The sequence below is a fragment of the Euleptes europaea genome, chromosome 8 (assembly GCF_029931775.1).
Source record: "Euleptes europaea isolate rEulEur1 chromosome 8, rEulEur1.hap1, whole genome shotgun sequence".
Lineage (NCBI taxonomy): Eukaryota > Metazoa > Chordata > Lepidosauria > Squamata > Sphaerodactylidae > Euleptes > Euleptes europaea.
Genome location: NC_079319.1, coordinates 15,410,329 through 15,430,157, shown reverse-complemented (window position 1 = coordinate 15,430,157; position 19,829 = coordinate 15,410,329). Strand labels below are relative to the sequence as shown.

At 44.4% G+C, this 19,829-nt stretch overlaps 1 protein-coding gene across 1 annotated transcript in view; it reads left to right on the top strand.

The window, feature by feature from the left end:
- Positions 1-2,540: 2,540 nt before the first annotated feature.
- LOC130481896 (collagen alpha-1(XIV) chain-like) overlaps positions 2,541-19,829 on the top strand; it is a 72,117-nt gene continuing 54,828 nt past the window's right edge. The window contains exon 1 of the mRNA XM_056854682.1: positions 2,541-2,634. Coding sequence (XP_056710660.1) covers positions 2,541-2,634 — 94 coding nt within the window. The remainder of the gene's footprint in view (positions 2,635-19,829) is intronic.

The window sequence follows — 19,829 nt, the reverse complement described above, 5'->3', positions numbered from 1 at the left end:
GGTTCAAAATTAAAATTCTGAGAATTTGAAAATAAACTTTAATCATAACTGTTAGTTAAACATTAAACTTAGAATAATATTTGAATATATATTTTTATAATAGAGAACTTTTAATTGAAAATATTAATTTATTATGGGTTTATAACTTTGTTTCGTGGACCTTAATTTAGTTCTCGCGGACCCCTGGGGGTCCACGGACCCCTGGTTGGGAACCAGTGCTCTAGAGAAAGCCTGTAATAAAATAAAGCCATGTTTTGACCGTCCAGATAATCAGTGAATACTCAGTCCTGTCATGGCTGTGCCTGGCAACCCTATCGATCTGCCAGATAGCGTTGTTCCATTTTTACCACTTCCTATTCTACACTGCTCTTATGCAGAGGACCAGGGTTTTTCTCCTACAACCTTACTCTTGTAAGTGGGAGGTTTGGAGGCGGGGACATTGGGGGGCCGTGATATTGCGTGCACCATTACGCCACTTTTGGTGAAAACCTGGAAGTGACAGCGGGTAGCTCTGAGAATCACCAGAAACGCTGTAGTAAAACCATAGGGTTCCTAGCGATTCCTAGAACTACCCCCATCACTTCTGGATTTTTGCTGGAAGTGATGTAGCAATGCATGCAACAACGCTGTTTTTGGCAGCAGGCAATGGGACCTGGGGGCAGGGCATTCCCCCACCCCGACTGGGGGCCTGGCAACCCCCCTTGAGCTTCATTAATTTATTTCTTGCATATCCCAACTTTCTCCTCTAATGGGGACCCAAAGTGTCTCACAACAAAAAAATAAAGTACAATAATACAGCAGGACAAACAGAAGGAGGGAGGCTTTTGAATGTACAGCAGAGCCCCCCATTTCTCTGTGGCAGGAGATCTATGAAGAAGAAGAAGAGGAAGAGGAAGAGGAGCTGGTTTTTATATTCCGCTTTTTTCTATCTTTAAGGAGTCTCAAAGTGACTTACAATCTCCTTTCCTTCCCCTCCCCACAGCAGACACCTTGTGAAGTAGGTGGGGCTGAGAGAGTTCTGAGAGAACTGTGACTAGCCCAAGGTCACCCAGCAGGCTTGATGTGGAGGAGTGAGGAATCAAACCTGATTCTCCAGATTAGAGTCTGCCGCTGTTAACTACTACTCCATGCTTAGGGTTGCCAGGGCTCTCTTCGCCACTGGTGGGAGATTTTGGGGAGGGGAGCCTGAAGAGGGGAGGGTTTGGGGAGGGGAGGGACTTCAATGCCATAGAGTCCACTTGCCAACGCGGCCATTTTCAACAGGTGAACTGATCTCTGTCGGCTGGAGATCAGTTGTAATAGCAGGAGATCTCCAGCTAGTCCCTGGAGGTTGGCAACTCTAGCCACACTGGCCCTCAGGCTCACACCCTCAGGCTAAGACACCTTCCGCTGGTGCTTCACCTCAGGCTACCAGTACCTACACGGAAGAAACACAAACACTCAGCCTGGATATTACAAGCTGGCCACCATCTCCCCACAAATCCCCTTCCTGCTGTGTGTAATACTTGGGTTTGCAGCGGATCGAAAGCTGAATTTTGCTGTTTTCCAGTGCAGCCTTATGAATAGCGGGGAAGCGTAATTCTGTTCGTGATCTGAACGTGAATATAGAACCAGGGATGGCAGCTATTCCAAATGAACAAAACTGGAGGTTTTTTAAAAAGCATCATCAGGAATGTGCGTTGTATGCCAGAGAAAGTTTGGTGCTCCCTAATTGTGCTCACAGACATCTGTTCTGCATTCTCCTGAGCAGCATGCTCCCAGGGAGCATATGCACACAGGCAAATATTTATCACGTGCGGCCACTGTGTGAAGAGCACAACTGCTGGGCAGATGTGCAGACAACAGCATTGTCCTTCCTCTGCTCCTGTTCTCTCCAGCCTTCTTATTGTGGTGTGTAGCTGGCGCCAATACTGTGTGGCTGCCAAGGGTACTTTGCAGCAGTCGCTGGTATATAGGGTTGCCAACCTCCAGGTAGTAGCTGGAGATCTGCTGCTATTACAACTGATCTCCAGCCGATAGAGATCAGTTCACCTGGAGAAAATGGGCGCTTTGGCAATTGGACTCTATGGCATTGAAGTCTCTCCCCAAACCCCACCCTCCTCAGGCTCCGCCTCAAAAACCTCCCACCGGTGGCGGAGAGGGTCCTGGCAACCTTACTGGTATAGCAGAATATGGACCTGTCACACTTTCTTAGACAAACCTACCAAACAGTAGAGGAAGAAGAAGAAGAGTTGGTTTTTCTATGCCGACTTTCTCTACCACTTAAGGGAGACTCAAACCGGCTTACAATCACCTTCCCTTCCCCTCCCCACAACAGACACCCTGTGAGGCAGGTGGGGCTGAGCGAGCTCTAACAGAGCTGTAACTTGCCCAATCTCACCCAGCTGGTTCTTAAAATGGATATATTGTTTTGCAATTGCCTTGAACATAACCAAGAGGATGTTTTCAAATCCTGCTGCTCCCCACTGAAATGGTCACCCCCCTGCTGATAAAACATGTATTTACAGATCTGTTGATACTACGAGCTCCCAGTGGCAAGGATGAAGATCCGTCATCCGTTGAAGACACTGCGCTGGTTCTCCTTGGTCTCTGTGGCAGCCACGGTTCAATTAATTAACCATGTCCAGGCACAAGGTAATATTTTCCACCCTCTAAGAAACAAACTCAAGATGCAAACGCAAGCATTCTGATGTGCAGAAGCGGGCTCTGGCGTTCTCATTTTCACCTTACCCCTTCTCGTTTAAAAGTTGATCCCACATTTTTTCAGGCAAACTGTAACTCTTTCAATTTAGCACAGGTCTCATGCAACATGTCTGTGTTTTGTACAGCCTGCCCCTATCGTTTGGCTATATTTTGAAGTTTCTGTGGCCCTTTGCGCCATAAAGCAAGCGTAGGCTGTGTTGCCTTTAACATATGTCCTCAAGATTGCTCATGTTTCTTTTTTCTCGCCCCCGTTTTCAGTCACTGACCATCTCTCTTTGCCTTCGTAACAGCTGGCTTAACTCGCAACTGATATAACACCAGAGTATGTGCTTTCTGGCTGATACTTACCGAAGTGTGAAATGGGGTGGCAAGAAAGAACAGATTTAAATTTCGCTGGTTTCTTCTCGGCCCTTCTCTTTGCTTGGGAAAGTGTTTAAGGGAATGCGCTGTCTGGCTTCATAACTATCCACCTGTGTTACCAAAAGCTTTCTTTCTAATTCAGCGCAGGGAAAAGAAAATGTGGGTGATATCAGCTGTTACTGTCCCTCTAACCTTGAACTCATATATGGAAGGATGGCCTTTCGTTTATTGTAGACCCTTGTTGGTTTTAACTATGGGGAAGACATATAGAGTTTGCATAAGTATGAAAATAGTTTATGTTGTGTTGCTGGCTATCAATTGCCCCAGTGTTCACTATCATTACCTTTTTCCAGTGATGAGATAACAGTTGGTACCTTTTATTGATGTGAGAATCACCACTGAATATTTTGTTCGTGAGTGGATCCTCACATTTGTCTTTCAGATCCCTATTGTTTAAATAGTAATTGTTGTTATTGACTAACAACAGAAGAGAGGAGGTTGGACATTCCAACATCATTCAAAACCACAGGTGTCTGTCTGCCCCAGTTCACGGCTACCTCCTGTCCCCCACTGCCCTATAGCACCTCCTTCTGCTGCTGTTCCAATATCTGGTCAAATATGCTATCTGCCTTCCGCCATATTGGGGATTCGAAAGTACACGTGTGGCTATCAGTGTGTGCTGTATATAAAGAATCATGGCACTTCCGCTCTGTTTGTCAACGTATGGTGCCCATTTTGACATCTGGATACGTGGCAGTTACAGTCTCCCGTGAGAATAGTAGGGGTAGCACCTGTCACCTAGGTCAAAAGAGGCCAGAATCATAGAATCATAGAGTTGGAAGGGACCACCAGGGTCATCTAGTCCAACCCCCTGCACAATGCAGGAATTTCACAACTACCACCCCCCCACACACACACCCAGTGACCCCTACTCCATGCCCAGTGAAGAAGTCTTCACTGAAAGAATATGCCCAAATCTCCAAGCTTTTAGTGGAAGCTGGGTTGAATAGTCTGAATCTGAAGCATGTGGCGGACCAATCTCTGCTGGTTTAGGTCTTAGTCGGAACTGTGTGCCCAACTATCTTTACAGTGTAAAGATTATTCCTTTCCATACATCTGTATAGCAGGTGGGCTTATTAAAATATTCTTAGCTATAATTATAATAATTCCTTTCTAATGTATTAGTGCAATCCTCTGTAAAGTGCACACCGCTTACGTGCTTTCCAGCTCAACCCCATGCTTCTTTACATGGAAGTAAGTTCTGCGTAGTTCAATGGGGCTTGCTCCCAAGGAAGTATGGGCAGGCCTGCAACTTTGCAAAAATAGGTCTGTCCCTGTCATAGAATCATAGAGTTGGAAGGGGCCATACAGGCCATCTAGTCCAACCCCTTGCTTAATGCAGGATCAGCCCTAGAGCATCCCTGACAAGTATTCATCCAGCCTCTGCTTAAAGATTGCCAGTGAGGGGGAGCTCACCACTTCCCTAGGTTGCTGATTCCACTGTCGAACAACTCTTCCTGTAAAAACTTTTTTCCTAATATCCAGCCTGTACCTTTCCACCTGCAATTTAAACCCATTATTGTGAGTCCTATCCTCTGGTGCCAACAGGAACAGCTCGTGACAGCCCTTCAAATACTTAAAGAGAGCAATCATGTCTCCCCCCTCAACCTCCTCTTCTCCAGACTGAACGTTCCCAAGTCCCTCAGCCTTTCCTCGTAGGGCTTGGTGTCCAGGCCATGGATCATCCTCGTCACTCTCCTCTGCACCCGCTTGATTCTGTCTGCATCCTTTTTCATTCTGAAAAAGACCAGGAATAATAGGATAGTGGACAGATAAGAATCTGAGGTGGGAGGATCTAGTACAACTGACAGCAGTTGCTCCACCCAGGTTTAATCCCTGGCATCTCCACCTAAAAGGGTCAAGTGGTAAGTGATGTGGAAGACCTCAGCCTGAGACCCTGGAGAACCACTACCGACCTTGATGGGCCAAGGGTCTGATTTGGTACAAAGCAGCTTCATGTGTCCAAAGTTTAGGCACAGCCGTTATGATAAAATGCAGCAAGGTCCATTTTTGTAAAGACAACTGTTAATTTTAGGTTCACACCCTGCATGTCTCAGACCATCTTTCTGTGTCTCTGGTCAAGAATGTTGTTTCTGGAGCGCTAAGAATTAAATGAAAATTAGCCAAGTGTTAATGGTTACCTGAACGTGTCTCTAGCCAACTTCTGGATGAATGCATTAACGCTGCTGCTGGCCATTCATTTGCACATTCCTGGGAAACTGCTTAACAAGCTTGAGTGACTGGTTGTTTTTTTAATGTCCGCTAACTTGACTGAATTTGGACTGATTCTGTTTCTTTTTGCAAGAAGTAAGATTTTGTTCCACAGGCTATAAAGGTGTCCCACAGAAATAAAGATTTCCTCTCCAGGTTGGTGACTCTGAAGTCATTCCGATCGATACCTTCTTGTTTGTCCAAGAGTTAGATTTAAAAACAAACAAACACTTTCTCTAGTTGTATGTATTTTCTTGTGTGTGACCAGTCTTTGCATAACTACGTCAAAGTGAAATATTTACCCATTTGGTCCCATCTGTAATCAATGATCAGCACGGAAATCGGTTGGCTTTCTTCTTCTCCCCCCACTCCATTTGAACACACGTGACTATTTAGTGAAAATTGTCTAGTTATGTAAAGACCCTTCCGCACAATTCCTCTAGTCTGTTGTGTTGTAGTTTTCCAGTTATACACCCAGACACATATGGGCGACTATGTATTTCTTTTCCTATCTGTGTTGAATGAGGGGATGGTTTAGGGGTTGTGGAAATGTGCCTTGTTTGGTGATGGCTACTTACTAGTGATCTGAGTACTCTGTTTCTTTGGAAGGCAAGGGCCATGTTGCAGTGGTAGGTTCAATTCCCAACGGCTACCAGTTAAAGAATTTGTGGTGGCAAATGCTGGCCTCTTGGCCTGAGATCTTGGAGAGTTGTGGCCAAGTAGAGTAAGCTATGCTTAGGTTTGCCAGGCTGCAGCCGGCATCCCCTGGGGAGAAATTGGGGATAGATCTGGGACACCACTGTCACATCAGCATGCTGACATCACTTCTGGCAAAAACCAGCATTCACATCATTAGATGCTCTAGAATTTACAAAACCCTTATGTTTTTTTTATGTCCACAAACTCAAGTGCGAAGTTGGCACTCATTCCATTCCCCCATTTTCTCTTGGCTGTGCCTCAGGCACGGGTAAGCGGCAGGATGCCGGGAGATCTCCTGCTTTAACAAGAGGCCGGGTATCCATAGCTACGTTGGCCTAGATGGACTAGTGTTGTGGCCCAGTATAAGGCTGCTTCATATGTTTCTCGGGCAGAAAGGGATTCCTGCACACATTCATGTAAAAAATTTCCAGATGCACAGTATCATTCTAATCAGAGTTACACCTTGACTTCAATGGACTTAGAAAGGGTATAACTCTGCTTAAGATGGCAGTGGAAATCAATTAACAGCCCATTCCTGAGCTGCGCTGGTGGCTGCACCCATAGCTCTTTGGAGGCCGGCGATGGCCCACGCCGGCAAAAGGGCCCACAGCGCCGGCGTCTGGGAGGCACACGCCGGCATTGGTGGCGCTGGCATGCAGGGCCGGATGCCAGTCTCCGGACGCTGCCGCAGCAGCGTCGGGCCCGGACGCCACCGGAGCCTGCTGCTGGCATCCAGATGCTGGCAACAGTGGCGTCTGGGGAGGCGTTATGGCATCCCAGGGGGCGTTCCAGCGCCAGCTGGGGGCGGGGGCGCCGTTAGGCGGCCTCCTGTGCCAAAACCTCCTTAGGAAGCAACGCCGCTGCGTTGCCTCCTAAGCCCGGTGCACCCATTCCTCTCAGGAATGCGCTGTAAGAACTGCAAGAAAGCCTACATTTATAGGTTCTTGTAGGTTATCCGGGCTGTGTGACCGTGGTCTTGGTATTTTCTTTCCTGACGTTTCGCCAGCCGCTGTGGCAGGCATCTTCAGAGGAGTAACACTGAAGGACAGAGGAGTAACACAGTGTTACTCCTCTGAAGATGCCTGCCACAGCGGCTGGCGAAACGTCAGGACAGAAAATACCAAGACCACGGTCACACAGCCCGGATAACCTACAAGAACCAATGACCTCTGACCGTGAAAGCCTTCGACAATATCCTAAATTTATAGTTTCCATGCTACTTAATTCTAGACCTAATTTTCCTGAGAAGTATTTTGAAAGTTGTATTCCTGACCATTGAATTGCTTTTCTTTGAGATTTTTTTTAAAACAGGGAGATTCTTTTTGTATTCATTTTTGTTTGCCAAAAACCTTTGTATATAGCTTGCATTGCTTGGGGGAGTGGGGTACAATTAAATAAAACATGGAATTCGATGTTTTCCTAAATCCGTGCTTGCCATTCATACTGCCAGTTTTATGGTACCCTGCTTTGTACTGTCCCTGACTTGTATGTAAATCTTGAAAATGAATTTCAGGTTACTTTCCCATCACTGTTTGTTTCAAAAGTGTCAAGAAACCCCTAGCTGTTCTAGTAAAGATCTAATACAGGGGTGTCAAACTCATTTGTTACGAGGGCTGCCAGCCCCAGGTTGGGAAACTCCTGGAGATTTGGGTATGAAGCCTGGGGAGGGCAGGGACCTCAGTGGGGTATAATGCCCATAGAGTCCACCCTCCAAAGCATCCATTTTCTCCAGGGGAATGGATCTCTGTAGTCTGGAGATGAGCTGTAATTCTAGGGGATCCCTTGGTCCCACCTGGAGACTGGCATCCCTATTTCCAACTCTGGCTTGGAAAATACCTGGAAATTTAGGGGGGGGGGTGCCTGGGGAAGGCAAAATTGGGGAAGAGGCAGGAGCTCAGCAGAGTTGTGATGTTGAAGGTTAGGGTTGCCAGCCTCCAGGTGGGGCCTGGGATACTCTTGGAATTACAACTGATCTCTAGACTATGGGGGTCAATTTGCCTGGAAAAAATGGCAGCTTCAGAGGGCAGACTCTATGGTATAGTCTAGATTCTAGGTGAAACCCCTCCAGGAATTTCCCAGGCCAAAGTTGGCAACCCTATAGCCTGCCCTGCAAAGTTGCTGTTTCCTCTGGGGTAACTGATCTCTGTTGCTAAACTGAGGGTTGCTAAATTGGGGTAACTGATCTCTGGGGTAACTGATCTCTGCTGTGCTGAAATTATGCACGTAGTGGAAGCACTGCTTTATGCTGGGGCTTCTGGCTGTGGTGGTAGACCCACTTTAGGCCTTTAGCAGTTTCAGCATTTGAAAAGGCACGGGTGGGTGGGTGGGTGGTGAGGAACGGCTACGGTTGCCAACCTCCAGGTACTAGCTGGAGATCTCCTGCTGTTACAACTGAACTCCTGCCTGGGGATCAGTTCCGCTGGAGAAAATGGCCGCTTTGGCAATTGGACTCTATGGCATTGAAGACCCTCCCCTCCCCCAAACCCCACCCTCCTCAGGCTCTGCCCCAAAAACCTCCCGCTGGTGGCGAAGAGGGACCTGGCCACCCTAGGAATGGCCTGCATTCAGCTCTAAAATGGCAGCAGCATTCCCTGGTTGTCCCCAAGGATGCCATAACTTCTAGTCGTGCTGTTCTGTAGCTAGCAACCAGGAAGCACACATTCTGGCTAGCCTTTCTCTTCTGGCATTGCTGTTCTGCTGCGTTGAGTCAGGAATCCTTTAGAAATTCTCTAAGAGAAGATAATTCATGGTGGGTCGCCGTGTTAGTCAGTCTGCAGTAGTAGAAAAGGGCAAGAGTCCAGGAGCACCTTAAAGACTAACAAAAACTGCTGAATTACAGTTGATATTCAAACTAAAGTCAATGCATTTACCTGGGCTGAATGAAGACCTTGCATTCGTGGCTTATGACCAATGCTGATTTCTCCACACCCATCTCTCCCCTGGACATCACAGACTCTTCTGCAGACCACACCGAATCCCATCACGCCTGCCATTCACATTGACATACTGTTAACATTTACAGACTAATGCTTGTCTGAATTCACTCTCCTCTACTTAAAGACAGATGGATTCACATTCTAGCTGTATCTGAAGAAGTGAGCTGTGGCTCACGGAAGCTCATACCCTGCCAGAAAATATTTTTGTTAGTCTTTAAGGTGCTACTGGACTCTTACCCTTTTCTAAGAGAAGAGGCAAACTTCCTGTCTCCACTTCCATAGAATTTCTTGCTTCTGTTCTCTGTTTCCCTTTTCTTCCTCAGTATTTTCTTCTTTTTCTCTGTGGCCGTGTCCCAGAGATCCAACTTTCAGCACTACTTGGCTACCTTTTCCTCTGCTCCCATGCAGCAGTCCAAGCTACTGAAACTAGGGGAGCTAGTGACCTACACCCAGAATGCCTGCCCACCTTCGCTGTTTCACTTCATCCAGGCAGATATTTGAAGTTCAAGACTGGAAGTGTAGAGTCATTCTTTGACAAAAATTCTTTAAAAAATTGTTTTTTCTTTGACAAAACTTCTCTTTTTTAAAAAAATAAATTTATTAGAAACATTTAGTCTTACAATAAAAGAAAAAGGGAAAAAACACCCCTAGATATAACATTACTTTAAAAAATGAAATACTGGTGATACAAATTATTTTTAAAAAAGCAAAACTAAAAGAGCGCTGTGTGTGTGTGAAGTGCCGTCAAGTCGCTTCCGACTCATGGCGACCCTATGAATCAATGTCCTCCAAAATGTCCTATCTTTGACAGCCTTGCTCAGGTCTTGCAACAGCGCTAATATAACTAAAATATAATAATATAACTAAAAACAGCGCTAATATAACTAAAATACCCATAGCACTTAATCAAATAATACTCTACTTAATCAAATAATACTCTATTTGTCTATTTAACTAAAATCTGCATTATTATCACATCACTCCCTCTCTATAGTTTACACACTAGAATGCTTTCTCCATCCTAAAAATTGTTGAATTCCAGCGAGCATCAAGTTCTTCGGTATTTTTATCATTATTATAGTATGTCAGCTTAATTAAAGCATAGGTTTCTTTAACCTTGTTGAGCCAATTAAATCAGGGAATTTATTGCTTTTCCAGTTCCTCGCAAAATTTGTTCTAGCAGCTGTTAACATATGGAGAAATGTGACTTGAATATCCTTTGGTTTGTCTGGAAAATAATTTAAAAAACCAATTTTATCTTTGACAAAATTTCTATTTAGCATGTTAGTTTTGCTTTCAAGAAAGTGGCATGATCATGTAGTGACAAGAGTGTCATGATCATGTAGTGCAGTTTTTGTCTAAACTACACTGCTTCAGCATACAGGTAGGGAATAGTGTGGAGGTTCGCCCCCTTAGTGTCTTGAATCCAGACTACATGTTTCCACAATGATCTCTGCTCACGAGTCATGGTTTTCCTGCCTCCCCCTTCCCATGGCAATCCCAAATACCCCCTGAAATTCTGTTAATGGGGGTCCCCTTTGCCCCAGAGCAGGATTTGGGGGGTAGGGTTGCCAACCTCCAGGTAGTAGCTGGAGATCTCCTGCTATTACAACTGATCTCCAGCTGATAGAGATCAGTTCCCCTGGAGAAAATGGCTGCTTTGGCAATTGGACTCTATGGCATTGAAGTCCCTCCCCTCCCCAAACCCTGCGCTCCTCAGGCTCCACTCCCCAAAAACCTCCCGCCGGTGGTAAAGAAGGACCTGGCAACCCTGGGGGGGGGGTGGCATTTTGAGCTGCCGGGGAAGGGGAGCAAAATTGCGCTTAGTGAGTGAAAATCCTTGCACCCCTGGAAATGTTAGCTTGGATCCAACCCGGTGTGCCTGAGAAGTCAGTTTCAAAGATGTGGCTTCCCCACCCGTAGAGTGGCAGAGTCCGTTTTGTGATTCTGCCGGTTATATAGCTCAGCTATAAGGTATTCAGGCTCAGTCCTATATGCTGTATGGCAGCTGTAGGCAAGCTGTCCTGTTTTCTCGAGGGGTGTATTCCAGCATCCCCTTTCTCATATTTAAGTGGCTTGTCTCTTCTTGCTTGAATTGCTCAGTTGCTGTCATGTATAGTAAATTCCTTAGGGGGCTTAATCTGCGTACAGCCTATGGAGCGAACCACGATTAGTTGCTCTAACTAACCATAAATAAATAGCAGGCAAAACATTAGGGTCGACATGAGTCGGAAACGACTTGACGGCACTTAACACACACACACACACAAAGAAAACATTTTTAGGGTAAGGCTTCAACGAAAGATTTAAACCGGCTTGATAATGTTATCATTTATATGCCTTTATTTATTTATTTTTGTGGCCCAGCTTCTCTATTGGCTAAAGGAAATTCTGTGGGGCAGCTGGAGCAGCCCAGAAAAAGAGCGCCAATTTGTGAAGTTGATGCACCTTCCGAATCTGTTTAAGACCAAACCCACTTTCTTTGTTCATTTTAAAACGTCCGCGCCACCTTTCCACTCAAACAGGGCCTCCAAGGTGCCGAACATCAAACGCTAAAGCATTTCAACATTAAAAACATTTTTTTTAAAAAAGTATATATGTAATAGTTCGATAAAAACATTTAAATAGACATAACATCAGAAACCAGGGAGGAGGTCAATAACAGTTATTGGGAGTATACCAAGCAGAACAAGAAAATCTTCACCCCCTGGCCGCAGAAAACAATACAAGGAGATCGACAAGTTTTGGCACCACAATTGAGAAGCCCTTTTCTTAGTTTGCCGCCCATCTAGCCTCAAATGGCATGGCCACCCAAAGCAGGGGACTGCTATGGCTGCCAACTACAGGTTGGGAAATTCCTGGAGAACTGGAGGTGGAGTTTGGGGAAGGTGGGGTTTGAGGAGGGGACCTCAGAGAGGTACAATGCCATAGAGTCCACCCATTTTCTCTGTTGTCGGGAGATCAGTTGTAATTCTGGGAGATCTCCAGGAGATCACTTTGAGGTTGGCAACCTTAGCCCCTGCACATGATCATAATGATAACAGATTCATATGGGAAGGGGCAGTCATTTTGGTATGCTGGCCCCAAACTGTATAGGACTTTAAAGATCAATACCAGCACTTTGAATTGGGCTTGGAAACAAATTGGGAGTTAGTGTTGACAGAGCAAGACTGGAATGATATGATCCCGAACACCCGCTCCAGTCAACATTTTGGTTGTAGCATTCTGTACCAAACGTAGCTTGTGAACAAAGGCAGCCTGATGCAGAGTACAATGGAGCGATTGCAGGATGGGTGCAATATGCGTGCTCCTCCTAGCTACTGATAGTAGGAGCATTTTGTACCAACTGGAGACTCTGAGTTGACTTCAAGAGCAGGCCTATGTAGAGTACAATATAGTAGTCTAGTCTCAGTGTTACTGTGGCATGGATCCAGGTGGCCAAACTGGACGAGTCTCATTAGGGGGCCATTTTCTGGTCTGGGGGGTAAAGAGCAGAGAGGCATGTCCATTCCCACTCCTTAACCCATGACTTCAACCGATTGCTGCTGGGGTCCATGCATTTTGTATTGGTACTTGCCCACCGCCGCCGCCCTTTGAAAATTATGGCATACCCTGCTTCTTGCATGCACCCCAAAACTTGCATTCAGATTTGTGCTTTGGAAAACATGGCCTGAAGTAATCCTCACACACACATACACACTCTTCTACAGAAAACCTGAGAAACTAGGAAAGGAATATTATGTTGTTGTTCTCTACCACATAGTACAAGAACAGAGCATATGTAAAAAAAAGTAAGAACATACAATACATTGCCTTTGCTTACTAAACTGCAGCTTTAACCTCTAACCTGTGTTTTTCTTCATCTTTTCCTGTGGGATCCGTAGTCCCTTTTTAAATTGGCTGGGGAAACCGTAATGCACCTTAACATATTTAATGTCAGTTTACAAACTAATAGACTAGCGTCATGAGACTTTTCTGATAACCTGCATCCTTTGTCTTGTCTGACAACATGTGTATCTGTGCTAATTTGAATGTGTGTGTAGTGTAATACTAATTTTTAAATTAAGCACGATAATTTTTTTTTGTCACTTTGGGCAACTGTATTTTGCTTCCCTTTCAGTGGCCCCACCGTCAAGATTAAGATATACTGTTGTTAATCATGACAGTATTCAGATTTCATGGAAGGCTCCTAAAGGGCAGCTTGATGGATATAAACTCCTCGTCACTCCAAATTCAGGTAAAAGAAAAGGCAAAACACTATATATATATATTTTTAAAAACAATCAATTTCAAAGGGTGCTCTGGGGAAGTCCAGTGTTTCTCAGACGTTGATTAGGGATGGCTGCTTTGAGAAGAAGCGGCAAACAGAGTTCCTGGGAAAAAGCAATGATCTTTCCACCATCAGGGTTCTGTGGCAGATAAGTCTATACAGAAAAGATTCCCTGGGATGAAAGAGCACTCCAGGTGGAGCGGTGCACATATGGGCCCCACCTTGGTTACAAACCTGATGCTTGGTACCTTCTTAGAATGTGCCTAATGCGGGTCTAAATGCCACCCTGTTTCTTTGAAAGCACCAAATGGGACAGGCTGCCTGGAGCTGTTCTTCAGAATGCATATGGGGGAATTGCATTTGAATGCTCTCCAGAGGGGAAAAAGGCCTTTTAGGAAGGGACATTTCTAGGGTTGCCAACCTCCAGGTGGTAGACAAATCAGACACCTCTATACACTTATCATAAGATGAGAAATTCAGTATAGGAATAGCTATGAGCAATGCCAACAATATTATGGCTATATATTTACAGTACATGGTAATATACCCACCAACTACATATATTCCTAACAAGCATATGTATTTATTTCTTTTTCATGTAAAATTTCATGTAAAAATGGCCGTTAGGATCCTTACCTGTAGTGGACGGAATCCTTCTACTTACCCCTTTTGGGGAAGTATAGTATGTTTTGTTCATAAATGGGTTATTTGGTTGAAACCTGAGACTATGGATGATGATGAATAATTGCACGTAATATATTTTTGAAGAACTGAGAAAGAATTGGGCTGTGTGCCTTGAAACGATCGTTTTCTCCTGCAATTAATCAACTGCTGCAAAGAAAAGAAGTACATCTTTAAGGACATTTCAATTGACTCTATTTCAATACTTACCTTACATAGGAATTGTTGTGAACTTGCTTTTTTGGAAAAAATTTACATGAAAAAGAAATAAATACATATGCTTGTTGGGAATATATGTAGTTGGTGGGTATATTACCACGTACTGTAAATATATAGCCATAATATTGTTGGCATTGCTCATAGCTATTCCTATACTGAACCTCCAGGTGGTGGCAGGAAATATCCTGCTATTACAATTGATCTCCAGCCGATAGAGATCAGTTCACCTGGAGAAAATGGCTGCTTTGCCAATTGGACTCCATGGCATTGAAGTCCCTCCCCTCCCCAAACCCTGCCCTTCTAAGGCATCTCCCCAAAAGCCTCCCGCCGGTGGCGAAGAGGGACCTGGCAACCCTAGATGTTTCCCCGCGGTCATCCGGACGACTGCTTTGGGGCTTCCTTTTGATTATGCATGCGTTTTGCGGCTGTCAGAGGTCGCCTCACTCTCCCCCCTCGTTTTGCCTGCATTTTCAAGATTCTGGCTAAAGTAGCATCTGGAAAGGCAAAACACCGGGGGAGAGCAGGGCAAACTCTGACAGCCGCGAAACGCATGCATAATCAAAAGGAAGCCCCTTTTCCCCGCGGGATGACCGCGGGGAAACATCCCTGCATAAAAGGCCAAAGAGTCCCTGTTGGACCAAAAAAACCACCCTTTTATCTGACATTCTAGCCTTTTGCAGGCAGTAATTTTTAACACGGGGGCAGCATTCAGTAAAATTGTTGCTTCCCCAGTGGCTATAAGGATGGGAATTCCAGGCAGCTCAGGACCCTGCCCCTTACCTGGCTGTGGATGCGAAGAATTAATCAGCAGTAGTTTCCTCATTAAGGAGACATGTAGAGACAAGTTTCAAATGATATAATTCTAAGGCGTACCAAAGGAGTGCATTATTTATGCTGGGGCATATATATGGCTGCGTATAATAGGCACACAGTTATTTATCCCCGTAAGGAGTAGAGAGAGTTTGGCAATGTGAATAATTACTTTCTGGGATTTTTAAAGAAGGGAGGAGAAAACAAGGAGCAAAGGATTCCTCAGAGCTGTTGCCAGCTGGACGAAGAAGGCAGGTTTCTGTAGCTTATAAAATACTGTTGCCCGTATGGTACGAAAATGTCAGTACCTGCGCGATCTTCGTTTTGAATGGGTGTTTTTTCCCCCCTCTTTTGCAGGTGGAAAAACAGATGAGCTCACCCTTCCGAACAATGCAAACAAAGCCATTATTCAAGGCCTTCTCCCTGACCAGAGCTATACGGTTCAGATAGTGGCCTTTGCTAAAAACCAAGAGAGCAAAGCGGCCCAAGGCCAGTTCCGAAGTACGTAACTTATCTCCAGTTTTGTGCCCCACTCGAAGGGAAGAAGCTTTGGAAGAAGCTAATTGAAGACAAACGTGTGTTATGTGTTCATAGAAGGCCCGTCTTTATCTGCCTGGTGTCGTGCAAAAAAATATTGTGAAGATTCAAAATGAAAAGAAATGTAAATTTGAGCCAGATCTTCCCCTCCTCTCCCAAACCAAAAGGATTTGAATGAATCCATTATTCTTGAATGGTATTGCTGTGTTTTCATCTAGGATACTGCTTTCAACTTGCCTCATTTTAGGAAGACTAAGTTGGAGAGGATTCAGACAAAAATGACAAATGGTTTAGAATCCCAGAGATAGGGGTCCAGTATGTTTAGTTTAATGAAGAACAGATAATGGGAACACTGTAAAAAAACAACAAAAAACAACCCTGTAACGTCAAGGACCATTATTCTTCATTACAAACTGAGGAGAGGACAAAAGTGTCCCAGTGTTGTCTTTGGCTCTCTCTATCAATTTGGTCAAGATTCAAGGTGATGGATATGATCTAGAAAGCCCTTAAGAGCTCCAGGCCAAGGCACTTCAATAACTGCATCCTGCCATTTCTCCCTTTGCATTTTCTGTAACCAAGCAACCTGAATGTGCCTTCAGGAAGTGACTGAGAAGCCGGCGCATACCTGCTTTGCATTTCTTAAGAGCCCCTTTAATGCGACCTTTTGTGTTTGCTCCGCCCCACCTCGAAGAATCCCCTCAAGGAAGCCTGCAAAATCACAGCTGCGCCTTAGCTATGCAAATGGCTGTTGCTAATGGAAGTAATGAAGGAGCAGGAGAGGGAGGGCTGTGAAATTTCTCCTTTTGCATCGGGACCGTGAACAGGCATTTTAAAGGTCGCATTTTTAAAAAGAGCTTTGAGCGAGCATCAAAATTGACCCTGCATAAATGGCCAGAGAGAGAGTTGTTGTTGTTGTTTTTGCTGTTAAGATACAGCCCACTGATGGTAACCCCGTAGGGATTTCAAGGCAAGAGACATTCAGAGGTGATTTGCCATTGCCTGCCTCTGCAGAGCAACCCTGGAATTCCTTGGTGGTCTCTCATCCAAGTACTAACCAGGGTTGACCCTGCTTAGCTTCCAAGATCTGACGAGATCAGGCTATCCATGCCAGGGTGTTCTTGGCATATTCAGCGCAAATGTGAAATATCAATATTTTGATGTCCCTGACAGGCACTTTCACGCATGCTGAATAATGCACATTCAATCCATTTTCAATGCACCTTGCAACTGGATTTTACTGTGTGAAATGGTAAAATCCACTTGCCAACAATCACTAAAGTGAATTGACAGTCCATTATTATGTGTGTGTAAAAGCTCATTTGGAGGTGATAACAGATCTTTTCATCTTGGCTAATGTTTGGTGGCCAATGGTTAAGCCACTTAGGGAGTTCAACTGTTAGAATGATTTATATCTAATCTACACGTTTTGAATAATCTCATGGAAATGATAATTTAAGACTCCAGCTGGAGGGTTCCATTTTGCCCATGTTTTCGAATTCGAGATAAAACAGGTCTCTGAAAACCTGTTCAGTGCAGGGAAACTTGAGGGAGAGCGAGGCGACTTCAGATGGTCAGAAACAGCATGCATAATCACAACAAAGACCCAAAGTAATTGGAGGGGTGACCACAAGGGAAGCAGCCATGCATAAAAGGCATATGTAGATCACAGTGCTTTGCTCTACTACTACTACTGTTACTGTGTGTTACTCTTGCCAACAAAATGTAAAATAAAAGGGTGGCTGAGATGTAAAGCAAGCCATGTTATCAAACAAAACATGCAAATGTTACGTACTGAGGTTAATTTTGTAAACAAGTGAGTTTCATTGTTAAAGAGATAGAGCATCTGTCCTTGGTTTTCAAAAATCCAATCTGTATTATCTACCTTTGCAGTTAAAGATATCGAGAAAAGGAAGGAGACCACAGGTAAATCCAAGGTGAAAGATGTAGGTACATGGAGACCTGCCAGTCCAACAACGGACACCACAAACACCCTATCTCCAGAAGCAGGTCAGAGTTTATGGGAAGGGGATATTTTCGGTATTATCTGCATTACAGAATACAATAACTATATTGTAATATATATGGAGACTGGAGGAATTACTGTTTTAGCAAATATATTTTTCACTCTCTTTTTATTTAAATCAGCAGAAAGAGGAAATACAGTGGCTACAAACATTGTAGGGAGGGTTCCCCATCTAACAAGTCTACTTTTGGCCCCAAACATTTTTATGGATGAAAACTCAGCAGCATTCTACATAACAACACCTCTCTCTATGTTAAGAAGTAGGGATGGGGAAATTCTTTGCTTAAGATTTTTTGTGTTGCAAGATTCCTTTGTCAATTGTCCAAGGTTCTTTGGCCAAAAAAACAGAACCTCAGAAGTTGCTAGAGCCAGGCTGATGGAAGATGGTGTGATTTTGAACAAATCCTACTGATTGTTATAGGGCAAAGCACACATCCTGCAAATGGGAAGAAGCTAAACTATGTATCCTCATCCCAGACTCTGATGTTATCTTGAGCGGGAAAAAGTTTTGCCCCTGCTGTTTTTGGGCACAAAAAAGCCGGAAAATTACCTGTTTTTTTCAGGAATGGCCAATTTGGCTTTGGCTTTCCTCCCAGGTTTTGGAATTTGGTAAACTCGAACCTGACGTTTACCAAAATGGCTTTTTTCCGGCTTATTTTCAGTTCGGGTTTATATGCACAGCCCTAGTCAGGACCCTGTGTATCCTTCCTTTTTCACTGCTCTGGTCCTGTCTCTTTGACGTGTAGATTGCTACTCTCATGGAATCTTCCTTCCTTCTGGCTGACACTTTCCCTTCCTGACTCTCGCTTCTCCATCTTACCACCTTGAGAGCAAGACGTGCTCTCCTGTACCTCCGTCTATCCTGGTTTAGCTAGTTAGTTTAGAATGCTATCTCTGTCCCATCCTGAATGAAGTTCCTTATAATAAGGGACTCATATTAGTTTGCTAAGATTTAGAAAGGCTCACTGTGAACCTTCTGCTTGAAGCAGCAAACACAATTCCACTGTGCTGCTATGCACTTTGCCTACTGTTTCCATCTCTTGTATCCTAGAACTCAGAAGGCAGGCCTCCTCCCTCAGTATCTGCTGAAAATGGGTTATACATCCGCCAGACAAGCAGTGAAACAAAGAATAATAGACATAAAAAGACAGACAGATCTGGGGCATGCTCCTTTATTTAGAGCACCGATAAATACTAAATATCAAACTTGCCCTGCAGAATACCTTTCGAGGGTAGAAGCAATCAATTCCAGGGGAGCTTTTACCTTAGCTCGCTGCTCGGCTCTGCCCTCGGCCCTTCTGGAGGGAAAAATTTTTAAAATCCCCTTCTCACAAAGGTTATGTCCTTGTGCCTCTGAGGAATTGGAAACAGTGGAACACGTTCTTTTTAGATGTAGTTTTTATAAGGAGGTGAGTGGAAAGATATTAGGCCCTCTTTTAGAGAAAAGCACAGGTTTTAACGAAATAGAGTAAATTTTCTTCTCAATGATGCTTCACCAGAGATAACAAAACAGGTGGCCAGGTTTTGCAGACTGGTGTGTATCACCAGAAAGGCCAAATTGAGTCATACATTTACCCCAGAGCAGGACAGGGATTTATGATTTTACTAGTCAGTCCTTTTTAGAACTAATATCTGTTTGTTATGCATTTTAAATAATACTGGGTTTTAAATAATACTGGATTTGTACATTTTATGTGGGGAAAAACTGAATGTTGTAGAGTTTTAAAGTTTGGGCTGAACTGGTCTTTGACCGCAATAAATGATTGATATTGAACTCAGAAGGCGATTCCTCGCTGTGTTCAGACATATAAATTCAGCGACCTGCCCAACTGGCTTAAGGTTTTGCCTTGCCCGTGAAAATGAAACCTGTCGAGGTGAACGCTTGGGTAATGACACGCTCAGCTCCCTGGAGCATGAACCTTGTGCGAGCAAACACCTGCCCCGTTTTGCAATGAGTTCTATGTTATTTTCAGATCAACCAGCCCTGTCAAGGGCGATGGTATCCTTGCGTGCCAGCATCGTATCCACTTTTAATGAAAGATAATTCTGTGCTTAAAGGAATCCTCGGGGAGGAGATTTGATTTGTTTTCTCATGCTGTTTTAGAATTCAAAGCGCCCATCTCTTTGTCATGAAATAACATTCCAAAGCAATTAGTCCCCCCATTAAGCAGTGATTTGTGATATGCAGAACAAGCAGATGCAAGGTAAGCTCCGCGTCACCCGTTTCCACTTCCAAGATTGCTGATGAAATCTTTCATTTTTCTGAGGTTTGTATGCCAATGGGGCTAAGGTCTGTGTGCCTTTCACCCCTCTTCTTATC